At 41.7% G+C, this 16,781-nt stretch overlaps 1 protein-coding gene across 1 annotated transcript in view; it reads left to right on the top strand.

Moving 5' to 3' along the window:
* Window positions 1-9,410, top strand: part of col6a3 (collagen, type VI, alpha 3) — a 96,222-nt gene extending 86,812 nt beyond the window's left edge. The window contains exons 33-46 of the mRNA XM_079517510.1: window positions 10-42; window positions 173-209; window positions 344-355; window positions 681-1,174; window positions 2,007-2,109; window positions 2,514-3,215; window positions 3,395-3,497; window positions 3,576-3,631; window positions 3,720-3,986; window positions 4,597-4,671; window positions 6,119-6,307; window positions 6,976-7,047; window positions 8,006-8,191; window positions 8,595-9,410. Of these exons, the coding sequence (XP_079373636.1) occupies window positions 10-42; window positions 173-209; window positions 344-355; window positions 681-1,174; window positions 2,007-2,109; window positions 2,514-3,215; window positions 3,395-3,497; window positions 3,576-3,631; window positions 3,720-3,986; window positions 4,597-4,671; window positions 6,119-6,307; window positions 6,976-7,047; window positions 8,006-8,191; window positions 8,595-8,632 (2,367 nt within the window). The 3' untranslated portion in view covers window positions 8,633-9,410. The remainder of the gene's footprint in view (window positions 1-9; window positions 43-172; window positions 210-343; window positions 356-680; window positions 1,175-2,006; window positions 2,110-2,513; window positions 3,216-3,394; window positions 3,498-3,575; window positions 3,632-3,719; window positions 3,987-4,596; window positions 4,672-6,118; window positions 6,308-6,975; window positions 7,048-8,005; window positions 8,192-8,594) is intronic.
* Window positions 9,411-16,781: the final 7,371 nt, after the last annotated feature.

The following is a 16,781-nucleotide window of genomic DNA, read 5'->3' as shown; positions in this document are numbered from 1 at the left end:
TTCTCACAGGGGGAGAAGGGGCCTCGAGGACCTGGTGTTGTGGTATGTATACACTATATGTATTATACTGTATGTATGTATGCTGTGCTGTAAAATCACCAAAACCGATATATATATATACTGTAGCATCGACTTGGTTCAAATATCTTTTCCGTTGCCTCTTTTTCCCCAGCAATGTGACCTGGTCAAGAAAATCAGAGATAACTGCCGTGAGTATAATGACAAAATGTGATAATACTTGTATATACTATATAATAATATAATAAGACTGATGTACATTGTCCAGTGTGATAACTTGTATAACAGACTCCTCTAAATAATTTTCCCCTCTTTTCTTCTCCAGCATGCTGCTATGGTGAGTAACGATGGGATCGTAAGCATATAGTGTTGTAGGACCACACATTTCTTAGTGTAAAAATCATATAGGCCTACCATACTGTATATACTGTGGTGTATAAACTCCACAGTTCCACAATTAGTAAATGATAAGTACTGACCTGTCAACCATGTGTCAAACATTACAATTAATTTACACCAGCTGCTCTAATAGTCTAAACACCTATAAAATCATTAAAACTACCGATCATGAATGAGGATCCAGTAAAACATAGAGAATCATGTGTGCCATTACTCCATAATACAGCAATGTTTAATAACCAAGTGTTTCTTTGTGTGGTCAGGCCAACAGGAGTGTCCTCTGTACCCGACGGAGCTAGCCTTTGCCCTGGACGCATCTGACGGCGTGGGTCGCCCAGCGTTCAACGCCATGCGCGACACAGTGCTGCGTCTGGTTGGGAACATAACCATCTCTGAGAGTAACTGTCCAAGAGGAGCGCGAGTGGCTCTTACCCTCTACAACAACGAGGTGACCACAGAGATCCGCTTTGCCGACGCGTTGAAGAGACGTGCCCTGGTACAGCGCATCGAGGGCCTGCAGACTCTGCAGACCCGCAAGCAGCGCAGCCTGGAAACCGCTATGAACTTTGTGGCTCAGAACACTTTCAAGAGGGTCCGTAGTGGTTTCCTCATGAGGAAGGTGGCCATCTTTTTTGTCAACGGACCAATTAAAGACGCACAGCCTGTGAGTGCTGCAGCACTCCGCCTCTACGACTCTGGAATAGCATCTGTGTTCCTGGTCAAGACAGAAGACAGAGCCCTGACCAGAGCACTGCAGGTGAACACACACTCATAGTGGTGGCGTAGCGGTACCTGTCAAAGACACCGCCAGAGTCTAGGGGTTCGAAGCCACCGGGGTACATCAAGTTAGGCAGAGTGCCTATTGTTCGGGGGAAGGCTAGCAACTCCTACGGGCCTGGATGGCACCTGTCAGTGTGTGTGTGTGTGTGTGTGGGGGGGAGGGGATGGGAGGAGTAGGATAGAGGCCCTACATCCTCACAGTGGGGGCTCCTCACTGGCAGGTGAGAGTACTGTACAAGAAGTGGCAACAGGGAAGGGACGGGTTAACTGGGCTGGCATACCAACTGATACCAACTGGGAGAAAAAGGAATATAAGAAAAGGAAAAGAGAAAAAACAACATGCATTTAAAGGAATGTCATGTTCTTTTTATCAGCAAAAGAACCACAGATTGTCTGTGTGGTGACATAGTCTACAGACATTCTCTGGACTCTTAATAGATAGGATGGGTTAAAATGCAGAGGGCAATTTTCACATATTATGTGCTAAGTGTACTGTGGAAAAATTCCCCTTGTCCCTATCCTCTGCCAATTGGGGCATCCCAGTACAGATTGAGAACAAAGCCCTCTGGGTGAATTCTGGGTATTGTAGGATATCAGACAGTAAAGCACCATTCAGAATGGACCCCAATTTTGCTTCTCAGCTGGAATTGCATGCAAACCTATTTAATCCATTGACACAGTAAAACATATGGCTCCAGTTACACAGGGTGGGAGTTACCGGTATGCGAATATTGTATATTTCATAATGTTGTTGACAAGTTGCATGCCCTGCGTTTTCAACACGTTGTTTCTTGTTCTCTTTGCATCAGATTAACAACACAGCCCTGGCTCAGGTGATTGTCCTGCCGCCTGCCTCAAGTGCTCAATACAACTCAGTCATCCAGAAGATTATGAACTGCCATGTGTGCCTTGGTAATACTATAGTATTATACACACTATATATGTACTAACAGGTAATACTACAGTAGGCCTATACATATTATATATGTACTAATAATGACACTGTATACTACAGTATATGTAAGTAATTCTACAGTATACATATTCTATATGTACTTATAATAGCCTCATAGTAATGCTGCCAAACCAAAGGATGTTGTTTGACATCTCAAGAGTATAACACACACTGCATCAGATGTCTATGACCCATGTTGCATGGAGCATACTGTCTGATGTCAATACTCCCATTGTTGCCTAATTGGAAGCACATTGCCTCCTTACAACAGTGAAAGTCGCACTTAACTCTCCAAACAAATCCATTCAGTCAATAGAAACCCGAACAAGACAAAACCTCTGAGCCAACTTCTCTTCCTCAGACACCTGCTCTCCTGACCAAGTGTGCGACTACATTCCGCCACTTTCCAGCCGAGACAGGAGGTCCTCCACCACCGATGTGGACATCGACATGGCCTTCGTCATGGACAGTTCGGAGTCCACTTACCCCACCGTCTTCACCGAGATGAAGCGATACGTGTCGCACATCGTGGAGCAGCTGGAGGTGGCCTCGGACCCCACGTTGTCCGTTCACCACGCCAGAGTGGCAGTGGTCCAGCAGGCACCCTACGAGTTCCTCCTGAACAACAGCGGCTCTCCCATCCAGGTGGACATCGGCCTGACGGATCATCGCTCCTCCCAGGACATCATCAACTTCCTGCTGGAGAAGACGCCGCAGCTGGAGGGCGGCCGGGCGCTGGCGGCAGCCATCGAGCAGACGGTGGAGCATGTTTTCGAGAAGGCGCCATTGCAAAGAGACCGTAAGGTCCTGATGTTGTTCGTGACTGGCGGCGTGGCCGATGACGAGGAGCAGCTGGTACGCGTGGCCACCGAGGTCAAGTGCAAGGGCTACTTCCTAGTCATCATGGGTGTGGGTGAGAAGCTGACCGCCAGGGACACTCGCGTGTTGTCACGCATGGCCAGCGAACCATCCGACGTCTTCTTCAAGAGACTGGAGAGCATCTCGTACTTCTACGACAAACACATCCAGAACTTTGGTCGACTACTGCCAAAGTATATTAGCAGTGAGTGCAAGATATTAATAATAATAATAGCAACAACAACAATGCATTTTATTTACCAATTACAACATAATCAATTCCATGCTGGACAAATTATCCTGTCTACCCTGGAGCATAATGCCATTACAGCTGCAGGTCTCTGTCAGTAAGAACTGTTGTCCTGTCCTACTTGTGTTTTTCAGTTGAGAATGCATTCTACATGTCCCCTGAAGTCTCCAAAAACTGCAAGTGGTTCCAGAATGATCAGCCATTGAAAAACCCCTTTAAATCCTCACCCCCTGAGGCGTAAGTGCTTTGAACATCTTAATTTAATCAGTCCTGCTCACTATGTTTTTATTCACTAACTCTTGGAAATCTTCATAGGAAAGATCACAAACACCATGAAGACCACCAGACAGTCCACCAAAGAAAGCACAAAGGTAAAGTTGGCAATATACTTATCAGACTGAATGCTGCTGTTCTATAGAAACTGTGTATTAAATACCGATTTATTTTTGCCCCATTCAGAGTCCCAATCGGACGAGCTCCACGTCACTAATGTCACCTCTAGCGGCCTGAAGCTGCGCTGGTCTAGTCCAGATCCTAAGATCATGGCTTACTTTGAGGTGATAGTGACACGGCTGCGTGACCACGCCCTGGTTCTGAGGACCAACTTAACAGGGACAGAGCTGTCGTTGGACAACTTGGAGAGCAGCCAGACGTACCATGCCGTGGTCTCTGCGTACACCGTCCAGGGTCACGTTGTCTCCACGCACAAGGGTGTCATCACCACTAGTAAGACTCTCAACATGATTACTCGGATAAACACTAAAGGAGTGCTTCCAGGCAAAGACTGAAACTTCTCAAATCCCAACTGGAGGGCTGTGTTTTATGTCACACATGTCAGCCCTTAATGCCAGTAGTGGAAGAAGTAAAAGTATCAATTCCATAGTAAAAGACCTGTATAAAAAAGGTCCTACTTGAAAATCTTTCGCGGCCCACCCATTAAGTGGTCAGATGGATTGGCCGTGCATTTTCAGAGCATGTTATTTCAATGAATCAATTTTGTTCTGGGCTGGCTTGGATCAATATGAAAACTCATTTTTCAAGGTTTTAAAGAAAACATACATACCTGTATATGTATGTACATGTGCACACATAAATTGGGCCTACTTTAAATATCCTCACGGCCCACCAGTGGGCCCCGGCCCACAGGTTGAGAACCAGTAGTTTAGTGTTCTTGAGGTCGGGTAGCACCATACTGTGTCAAGAGACATTAAACTAGGAGAGTGTGCTTCCAGCGATGGCCGATTTGCTGTGCTTGACCTGAATGTGACTGTAAAGAATTTAAATGCATAGGTTTGGACTTTGGACTAATAACTCCATGCTTGCTTCACTCTGACAGAAGCAGCAAATCACAGCCCCCCCACCCAAGTTACACATGTGGCATCCACACCCCTCGTAGACAACCCGCAAACTGGTAAGTAACCGTGTGTGTGTGTGTGCGTGTGCGTGTGCGTGTGCGTGTGAGCACGCTCGCGCGTGGGAGAGAGAGCCAACAGACACTCACAATTCATCTTAAGTTCTGACCCAGCCCTTTGAAGATTTCTGCAAGGAAAATGACCTCTGACCAATTAGAGGAATCCTGACCCTGACAACAAAGAATGAAAAATGAAAAATGTTAAGAGGGACAGAAGATACAAGATATATATACTTTTTCACATCTGGCGTTGTCCTGTTCTGTTAATGATCTCCATAATATTGTGTTGTGCTAGTTTTCATTGGCAGCGTTTGCTACCCAATAAGAAATGACACATATATGGCTCAACGGCGCAGAAAAAAACAAATCACAGTATTTTAACTTTACTACAGCAAAAATGTGTTCTTAATCAACTCATTACGGCTCACCAACAATATACTATTGTCTTTTAATGTAGATAAAAAATCCTCTCAGCCCTGTTTTTTTTGCTTGAGGTATTTTGAAGAAGTTGGAACTGTCTCTTAGTGTTGTGTCAAGCCACTAACCTTACTGGCTGGAGTCATTTTGGATTAAATATATCTCTGCTGCAGTGGAAAATATATCCACCGATGCAGATTTATAGTTGACGTGTCGGCCCCTCCTGCATGGCAGAAACACAAGGTGCAGCATTACTGAGGCATGACATCACCACAGAGAGGTTTGAAACAGGACCTGTCATTCAGTTGTAGTTTATAAGACAAGCCCTATAAGAAAAGTACATCAGTGCCATGCATAAATACTTTTCATACCAACGCTAGAAGGTTCACGGGTATTGAAGGACCAATGTGTGTGCCTGTGGTTTTGCTCCTGTAAGGCCTGCTGGCCAGCACAGTATTCACAGACTTGCTTAGAGTCAGTTGTGAGGTCTTTCTGAGGTTGTCTGGACTGGACTGATTGATTGATACAGAATGAGTGACCACACAACCTTGACGGATCTGAGATCTCTAAAATAAACTAACGTTCATTAACTGTAGTGATACTGTAACTAATGTTTTATTAACAGACATTACAGGTCCTAGATCATTTAGTTAACTAACACACATTAACTGTAGTGAGAACTAATTTATATTCACTGATATTAATCTCTACTCTTTCTTCCCACTGGCACTGACCACCTCAGTCATTTTAATACACCTCACAATGCTAATAAAAATAGATTAAACCCTCTGTAGAATGTCATTGTGACATATTGAATGCTATTTAATTTCCTATAGCAGTGAACTGTATAGCTGCTAGCACCTGTAATCTTCTAATATAATTAAACCACTGCAGGCGACTGCTCACAGTAACAACTCTTAATTTCTTCACAAACATAATCTTCACTCTGTCTCTGTCTGTTGTCCATCACTGTCGTCCATCTTGTTTTTGTGTTTGTTCGTGTCATTTTTGTTGTTGTTGCATGTTATAGTTAACGAGCTTGCAGACTCATCATGCTCACTTGACTATGACCCTGGAATGCCGTGCAAAGACTATCAGGCTAGGTGGTTCTTTGACAAAAAGAACGGAATCTGTACCCAGTTCTGGTACGGGGGGTGTGGAGGGAATGACAATAGGTTCGAGACCGAGGCGGTGTGCCTGAGACACTGCATGAGGACAGGTAAGGCTGGCTGTCTAAGGAACTGCCTGGTGTGAGATAGAAAATGATGGTAAATGCTCATCACAATGTAAAACATTAGTATTTGATGACTAAATGTTTGTCAATCCAATGCATTTTCAACATGGCTTACCTATTTTGAGCATGATCAATTCAAAGCTGAATACAAATCACATTGCTCAGAGTAATTATTATTGATAGGAAAGTTAACAAATATCTGATGATCATTTACAAATTCTGCTACTTACATAGGGCATTCATTCATTCATTCATTCAATCATTGGGGAGGGTCATCTCTGGAAATGATGATTGTATATCTTTGTGCCAACATTAAACATTTAAATGAGTTACAGGCCGTGGAAATAGACCACACATTAGACTGTAGGCTACTGAGGTACAGGTGCAGGTGACTCTTCTGGGTTTATGCATCTGTGCCACATTCCTTTGTTATTCTCTTGAAAATGTAACCGACTATATATTATGTCACCACCTCTGTGTCGAGTAGACACCTGTGTCTGCAAAAATGTGAGCTTCTGCCACAGAGAAATGTGGGTGTAGAATTCTCTCAAATGTAATAATAGATAGTAGATACTGTACTGTGATTCCTAACCACCTCTGAAGGGGTATTTCTTTAGAGTTGAACACAAATGAGTGTTTTAATGTTTCCACAGTAACTGTGGTGCCTCTGATGCCTCAGCAGAAATCCCAGCAGATGGAACAGGTTGAGATCCTTCCAGCACCTGGTGAGTCCTGACTCCTGCTCCACCCAACACGCGCCTCTGGGTCTTTTGTGGTCCCATAAGCCTGATTCTGCTACGTTTCCTTCCGCTCCAACTACCTCTGCTGAACATATGACCCGCTTTGATCTGCACGCATGCATGCATGCATGCATATGTAATGCAAATGTCTAGCCAACATTAAGGAGAAAGCATTTCCTCTCCCAGTCTCCTTTTCCAACAAGCGACTCAATGTGATATGAATCGTACCCTCCTGCCGAGATCTATGGAATTTCTTTCCACTACACTGGGCATACTAGTGTTTGTTGACTAATTCAATTTTACTCAAATTCTTTCCATTCACAATTAAAATAAATAAATAAACAAGACTGGTTATGTTTGATGGTGGCCATGCTATGCTATGCAACTGTTCCACAACGATCCAAGGAACAAATGAAACTCTAGCCATGGAAAAAAAACCTCTAACTTCTACTTTAGTAATTCTGATGAGCTGGCCAAGTCACAACCATAGAGGACATGAATGGAAGCCTTGTTTCACTGCTTCTTTGGTTTTCTGGCAGCACATTGTTTTTCTTCGTGAGAACTGCAAGCTCTATTCTTCTGTGGATTGTCAATCTCACAGTAAATTAGCAGTCAGAGGTTTAAACAATGTGCAAGTTAAACTAAAACTTGCTGTCAGTGTCGGCCAATAGGCGAATCTGTGGTCATCAAAACCATCCAGTGTGACCTCTCTGTTAACTAGCCATCATGCTAAGTACATCTACTATTACACTATCCAATGCTGCTAATATTCAAACTTTGGTTCCATTTTTGGAAGACATAAACATGAAATTCAACACAAAATGAAGATATGGGCCAATTGTGAATGATAGAAAGGGAAGGAGGGGAGGGGGGTTGTTTACAGTTTACAGTATGTCAAATGACTGCCATTAATTGTGCTCTTATATTGTTCTGTGTCTTCCAGCAGACTCTACAGTAGTGGACCTCTGCAAGCTTCCTAAAGACGAGGGCGAGTGTGCCAAGTTCGTGCTCAAGTGGCATTACGATGCCCTCGGCAAGAGTTGCACGCGCTTCTGGTATGGAGGCTGTGGAGGAAACCTGAACCGCTTCAGCACATTTGACGAGTGTGAGAAGGCCTGTGGAAAACCAGGTATGAGCCCAGTTTGGTTTATCAAGTATAAGAGATGAGACTTGATAACGCTCATAACGGAGCATAACGTTTTTTAAGGTCAACCACACCAATGCAACTCATTGCAATTCAATGAGTTGCCCTTTGATGTGGTTTGGACTTAACATACAACACAAAGGTTATAAAACTTTCTCATCTGTAATCAACTGTACAACAGTTAAAAGTTATTCAAGTCACAAAAGGAGGGATCAAAGTGCTAACCAAATTTTAAATACTAAATATTGAATATTGAACTAAAATTAAATAGTACTAATATATTGAATTTAATCAACACCCCAAACCAGTTAAAACTATGAAAATAATTCAGACATCATGTGAATACTAGCTAAAAAACTAATGCTGTTTTAATTTGCCTTCCATACAGCACCTGTCGGAGGAGTTATCGCTGCAATAAGAACATAGGAGGACATTAACAAGGTGGCCGACGTATTCCTCTATTCAGGGGATTGTGAAGAAGATCAACAGGCCATAGAGATTCAATGCCAAAACAAAAGTGGATGCACTGGATTCCACCAAACTTCTTGAAGTAGTCTTTTTTTCCTCACAAACAGAAAGAAAAGCAACACAATTTGCTGCATGATTTGTTTAAACCTACTGGTGCTACATAGTTTTTGTTGTTTTGCTCAGATGGAGGTGTGGAGTACATACAGTTTTGTAAAGTAAACAATGATTTTTCGAACGACTACAGCCTCATCTTTGTTAAATGCAGTTTTATTTTAAATTCAAGAAACACGTAGGCTATATATGAATATCTTGGACAGAGATTATCGATAAATCGTTATTTGCAGGAATGTCAATATGAAACGCAGTAACCTTTTTACAATCCACACTCACACGACAGCGACCCTTGATTTGATACTGATTCCAAATCAGTTTGTTCACCATGGAATCTCCCCCTCGCAATGTTAAAGACTCCTAAAGTCACCAAGTCAACGGCCACGTTTAATGTGTGTTTTAAAGACAGTGACCAATTGCTTCAGAGGCGGAAAGAGAATTCATATAACACAAATGCACTTCTGGAACCGCTGCCTCAAACACATGCACATGTTCCAGTTATTGAGAAAGGGAATGTACTTGTCAAGCTGTTTTTTGTTATTTTTTTTGTTTAGTTTTTGTTTTACTTAAAGTTGTGTTTCATCTGGGAAGGGGGGAAATAAAATGAATTAGACTTTCTAATAAACTCGAGCAATGGATTATTTTTTCCATGGTTCTTTGAATCACAGAATGGCGTCCCTTTGAAGATGGAACATACAGTATGGACGACGAAATAAAAATAAAAATGATTTGCAGAGGGACGACCGGAAATGATCCCTCCCAGCAGGTTCTGGAGAATATCTGATAGACTGACTAAATGTACAGCACAACTGTGTGTGTGTGTGTGTGTGTGTGTGTGTGTGTGTGTGTGTGTGTGTGTGTGTGTGTGTGTGTGTGTGTGTGTGTGTGTGTGTGTGCGTGCGTGCGTGCGTGCGTGCGTGCGTGTGCATACTATTACTGTATGTAACGATACTGTGGGTAATGTTTGCACATGGGTAGAGGGTATGACGGTCCTGTTATCTGACTCAGCATCGTGTGCGACTTGACTATCATGCTGCACAGCACCCATGCATTGTGTAACAATTTGACAGCTCGTTTTAGTACACACTACACAGCATTAAACACAATATGACAACAATAGAGCAAAAGCTTGAATTACATTTGTACACACAGCATACAACACAAGCTGCAGCTCAAGAAAGGAAAAAAATGTTTCCTATCCAGAGAGAAAGAGAGAGAGAGAGAGAGGAATAGGTCTACATACAGTAGACAGGTTTCGCCACCAAGCCAGTGGGCATAGACAGGCGGAACATCTCCCGGCTGAGAATGGGGACTTTATTGGTTCACCAACCTATGTGCCCACCTCCCCGCCCCCGACTCCACACAGCGCAGAACACTGACGTCACCACATTTGGAGTGACGCCCCTCTGCACTCTTATTGGTTAGTGAAAATACAAGGTTCACTCTGCTCGTACGCCAGTTCTCATGCATGTCTCGCCCAGGCGTTTTTCTCCTTTGAAACAAACCTGTGGTCTCCAAGGCTAGTCATATACAGTCACAACACACAAGCTTCAACATCAGCCACGACACATCTGTAGATCTACATCAGCATTCAATTCCAGGGCCGGAAACAGTCACTGAACTCGTTTCATTGCAACCCAGTCATTGTGGTCCCAATACGACAACAATAGTACAACAGCTTCATGTAAGTACATAGACAGCATACAACACAAGCAGCAGCAGCAAAGACAAAAAAACAAGGTTCCAACTTCCTACCTTGAGCCGTCTTCTACCTTAGCCGTCTCCAGACATTTCTCGATCCTAAATACATCTGGTTACCTCAGTAGGCTACAATTCCTCCACTGCTGGGAGCTCCCTGTGTCAATGGCACCAACCAACCTCATTCTCCCGCCGGCTGCCATCTTCTCACTCACCCTTGGCAGCCCCCCATACAGATGCTTGTTATTGGTAACATGTTCACCCTGGATGATCTTAAGTACTGCACACAGAATTCTCGATGAGAAGAAAAACTGAGCTTCAAATTTCAGGGCATTGCCTCCTGTTCTGTCCGGCAAGGTGGCGAAGCTTTCCCTCTACAATGCCGCTGCCAAGATGTTAAACTCCTCGCTGTTGCTGTCTGGGGTCATCAGCAAGACTCTTGTACCTGTGTGCAAGAAAGAAAGAAAGAAAGAAAGAAAGATTGAAGTGACAAGCCAAATATTGCACCCTGTCATGACTCCCTACCTTCAACAAGAGCCACAACACAACATAGGCCTACATGGGTCTGTATGTATTGGGGGATGCCTGGTCTATTTCATTTTTTATTTTTCCAGACCAGTGCTGGTGCATGCCATGGTCTAGCACCGTGTTGTTGTGTATTGGCTGCATACATGCAGTATAACTGCAGTTGCTCTTAGTCTCAACTCGATCAAGGTGTCAGACAGTCAGACTAATACATAACAATGTGAGTCATGTATCTTTATTACTGTCAATTATGTCATAATTACCGCCATGGCAGACCGTAGAACTGCATGAAGAAAATGATAATGCCTGATTCAGAACTGAACTTGTTAGACATATTATGTACGTTACAGTACGTATGGTATAGGTATGACTGTAATGGTCAACTCAAGTGACAAGTGTGTACATCATGCTTCTTACAACTGATAGACATTGCTAAGTCTGTCTTTTCATCATTTGCAGACTTGAAAAGGTTATCATGCTTTCATTCAAGTGTATATGACCGATGTATGCACAAATAAGCTTGAAGCACAAGCTTATTTAGCCGTTCATTTCAATATAATAGGCCTACGTACATATCTGGTCTTTTTACTTCATGACCTGATGAAGATGTTACGTCAAAATGTCGTTTTTACCTGCACCCTGTTGAATAAAAGGCTTTAACTGTCCGAGTTTGCTCCAGTGCCTTCCTTCCTCCTGGCAGGGACAAATTAGCCATCGGGCCAGTGGGGCCGTGGCCCAGTGGCCCTTGGCTCTCAGGGGCGAACACACGCTATGGGGACCCTGCAAAAATTTGCGGCCCTGGGGCCCTCGTGGGGATTAATCCGTCCCTGCCTCCTGGTCTTTTTACATATTTTTAATTTTTAAAAGCCCATAACCTATAGAATAGGGCATAGCAGCAAAATCTGCCATTACTGTACGTTTTCCAATAGAGATTTACAAAAATATTTATATCAATTACTTTAAACCTAGAATCAAGCCATCCAGGATCCTGGTGAATCATGACCATAACACCTTTGATATTATGAAATAATAAAAATCACACACCTGTGTGAAGTGAGCGGTGGAACTATACTGTAATTGTTACTGTATACTGTACTGAACTCCTGTACTACTCGTACTGTACTACTTGTACTGTAGGTCTACTGTAGTATTGACCAGATAGTCTACTGGAAATTCCATGAACCCAGAAATGGTGATTAATGTAAACTTTTATGATACAGTAGATATAAGGCCTATGGATGAAATTCAGCGTGGTTACTAAAAGTTTCAAAGAATGAAACACAGTGAGGCAATGCTCTAGCGATATTACGCCTTAAGACGAGCCTGCTCGTCATGCGTAACCAGCGCATGGCGCAACTCAGGGCGAGTATACCTGTCCTACGGTCCTAACGTGTTAACAAATATATATGGCAAAAAATATATATATTCAAAAATTTCATCATTCTTTAAGTAGCATGTGACGTGTGAAACGAGTTGTTTTTCATGATTCTGAATCCATTCCAAGCATACATTTTGCACAAAAAAAACATTGGGCTAAAAACTGCCATAACTATTGCCCAAACATGCTGACGGCTATGGCAATTTTTAGCCCAAGGAGTGCTTTTGAAATGGACTCTGAATCATGAAACCCCCCTAGTTTGTTTCACATGCTACTTAAAGAATTATTATTATTAATATTATTATTACCCTTATAGCTATAGGTTGTTAATGGTATGGTCACATATTATGCTAATTAGCCTACTGAAATTGCTCAATGTGCAACTTTTAGCAACCAAGCTTAATCTCATCTGCTAAGCCTATATGACATTTGAATCATAAAAGTTTACATTAAACAACATTTCTGAGTCTAACATGGGACCTATGGGGGCATCCTAGACTAAGTCAAACATAGCCCCAGCCAAGGGAGATATGATGTTCCATGGAGCTACGTCAAACACAGCTCAATACAACATATTACAATTCACAGCACACAAACATGCTTTATTGATTTACCGAGCAAAATTATAAAAGTGAAATATTTGCACTCATTTCAGCTCCATTTCATCAAAATGTTCAATCAGGCTAAAGCATGAAAAAGCTGTTAACTGTAGCTACTAGCTATTAGCTAACTCACCTGCATGGATAATCCACTCAACTGGAAAGAAAATGCAGATTGTATTGGAAACATCTCTTCTCTTTCAACGTCTTCTTTTAGCAGTATTCTATTCAACACCCGACAACAACACTGACAACTTGTTACTCCAGTTACTCCACTCAACTTCCATCATGTCATGTGGTAAACTAAACTTATATTAGCCTATATGTTCTTGTGTTTTAGCCTACTTCCAAACATAACCGGAGCTTGTGTCAATTAAACTGCTGTCTCCCGCACGTGTGTGGGGAGGAATTGGAGCCGACTTGAAAGTTGAAGCCTGCTTACAATAGGCTATAAGACAGCATCACACTATTGTCAATGGAACTGTAGTTCTGCTATTTATATTATGATAGCTGTAACAGTTTCAACAGGTCTATAGCCTACTCTGTGTTAGCGGCAGCGGCAGCGGTGGCCGAACGGATAGCTGCGCGGTCTAGATACCGGAAGGTTCCCAGTTCGAATCAGCCGTCCGACACGTTAAAATTACCACCGCTGAAATGCCCTTGAACAAGGCATCAACCACTACGATGAAATGTGTTCTATGAGCAGGGCCTGGCTGGAAACAAGTTCGAGCTTAGCCCAGATACCCTGGGTAAATATAGATTTCATTTCATTTCATTTCACAAAATAATAAAAATATATTTTAGCCTATTAATCGATTTATTTATTAATTAGCCATCTTATTTTTTTTTAATCACACTATTGTCAATGGAACTGTAGTTCTGCTATTTATATTATGTTAGATAGCTGTAACAGTTTGAACAGGTCTATAGCCTACTCTGTTACAAAATAATAATACAAATATATTTTAGCCTATTAATCGATTTATTTATTAATTAGCCATCTTATTTTTTTTTATCACACTATTGTCAATGGAACTGTAGTTCTGCTATTTATATTATGTTAGATAGCTGTAACAGTTTGAACAGGTCTATAGCCTACTCTGTGTTACAAAATAATAATAAAAATATATTTTAGCCTATTAATCGATTTATTTTTACTGTCAGTAAAAAAAGAAAATATAATTAATAAATTATATTTTTAATAAAAAAAAGACAGTGAAACCTTACACCCATTCAGCATGTTGCCAATAAATCCTTTAATTTATGAACCAATAAGATAAGCAACTCCGGGCCATCACTTCTCTAGGCCTATAGTCTACAGGTAATTGGTCATTTCTTTAGCTTGCATTGTATTTCAAGTTCAGCATAAACACGCTGATTAAATAACCTTTAGCTTGTGTGCTTATTCTGCTTACCTTGACTTGTCTTAGTTCTAATGGATAACATGAATGAATGAAAATTAATTAACCGATCAATCAATTGTGAATGAACACATCCACAAGGAATTTGGGCTACAGGGACTGAGGAGCAGTTTGTTTTAGATTCTAAAACGTAGAATGACTGGACCACCCTGCATGGTGTGGAGACAGGACTTTTCAGTTTGCAGCACACAAATCTGTCATCCATACAAACCATGCAGGTCTGATGGAGCTGTATCTCTGCCTTTGAACTCTCTGTGCAATTAAACAATGGAACCCTCTGAACTGGCTCAGCATCATGTCTACATGTAAAAACAACTGTTATGTGCGTGTAACACTATTTATTTGTATTGGAATGCTATGGGCCAGGTGGGACTGCTGAGCCTTCAGGAAATGACTTCACGTGTGTGTGTGTGTGTGGGATGAGAGTAGATGAAACCTCCTGGGTTAAGTCCCACGTACATCAACACAGGAACTGTAATTAAATTGCTGCTCATTAGTGGTGCACGCAATTGTCTGTGTGACCTTATAAGGACAACTTGTTTTTTTTCAACCAAGGTTTATGTTAAAATGAAAGAAAGCAGCAAATTAAAAAAAAACTAAAGATGTCCTTTAACCATTAACCCCCCCCCCCCCCCCCCCCACACACACACACACACACAGGGAGGGGGCAGAGCCGGAATTTGTACTTGGACAGAATAGGCTGCACAGCATTCAGCTACAGTAATGTTCCACACAGATGTGTAAAGGATCCTGACAGCTGTATATACGACACGCCAATGAATGGAATTGCTTGCATTTGTGCTGCATGCAGACGCACACAAACGCCACATACAGTACTTACTCTTGCATGCATGTGGCGTCCAAAGTTCAAACGTCACAGGTTGCAGTTGAACACGTACACGTTACCTCCTGGCAGGCCGCTCTGTGTGTTTGTAAATCGGTCCCAGATCAGCCATTCCCGTCCTCATTTACAACCCATTCCACTGCAATGCAGTCTGTCTAAACTGATTTACTGTGTGTTTAGCACACATACTGCAAATAACCAACACATGTTGACTGTGTCATTGTCAGCTCTAGAAACACATTGCCTGAACATGGTACGATATTATATTGTATTATATTGTATTATATTATATTTACATTATAGTTGTAGTGCATGCTTTGATAGTATATCACATTCGACGGACGGACGGATTATTATTATTTTATTTATTTACCACAGACAGTGCACATCATCTGTTGTCCCTTTCATCTGTTGTCCCTGGGCAGGTTATTAAAATAATTGGCCTACTCTACTGTTATCAGTAATTTCAACAAGCACCAGAGTACAGTACAACACAACACAACACACAATTAACAAGAGTTTACCATTTTGCCCGCTTTTACACAGTCAGCAATGTGGGCTATCTCATTTTCAGTTGAATTTGTACATTGATTCTTCACCCTCTATTGAATTGGTTACAGGTTGCTGCTCTAGTCCTTGGCTCATCATACTGCAGAGAGCTCCAATTATATTAAAGCAATTTATTTTGCAAGCCAATTAATTACACAGCACTGGATAAATTATCTCAATTTAAATATGGAGGAAGGTTGAGAAACATCTTGAATGGAATGTAAATGTAATGAATGGCATTTTGATAACCCTGTCTGTATATTATCATTTTAATTTACAGTCAGGGATTAGCAACGGTTTGCATAGTTTGAAGATTTGAAAGACATTAATGATTGATAATGATGATAACCATTTATTTTGATGATAACCATTTATTTTCCTTCGACAGGCTTCAGCTGTCCCTTAATGAATCTGTTGGTCATGTTTTAACTTAAACCATATACTTTGACCAGAGTATAGCCCTGGGCTCTATTAGACTACTTTAGTTCTGCTAGTATTCCCCTCTACACCAAAACATGTTGAAAACAGGACACAATGGAGAACATAATAGAGAATTATGAATGTCACACAATCATCTCAGACCTTAACTGACCAAGTAATGACATTTTTAATTTGCACACAAACTATTAACACCAACATTTGAAAACAACAACAACAATGAAAATAACAGCATCTCCTATGATCTGTGGCCCTGTGGTCAAATCTGGTATAGAAGTTGCAAAGCATCTATTCCAACATACATTATCCACAATAACATGTTCTTCCCAAACACCAAGTTGACGTAAATTGCCCTCAGAGGTTTCTTTGGTAACTTGGTAAGCAGGTAGAATTATCACTAAAATAATATTATCAGTATAGGAATAGACAGCCAGCCCCCATTCTTTCCATTCCGACATTTAAGTAGCTTAATACCACTGGATTTGTTTTAGGAATGGAAGGTATCTTAACCACATTAACCCTAGTATCCCTATCCTGTGGTGAT

Source organism: Electrona antarctica, assembly GCF_951216825.1.
Source record: "Electrona antarctica genome assembly, chromosome: 13".
In the NCBI taxonomy this organism is placed as follows: domain Eukaryota; kingdom Metazoa; phylum Chordata; class Actinopteri; order Myctophiformes; family Myctophidae; genus Electrona; species Electrona antarctica.
The sequence above is the reverse complement of the archived record's forward strand: the minus strand, read 5'-3'. Positions and strand labels throughout refer to the sequence as shown.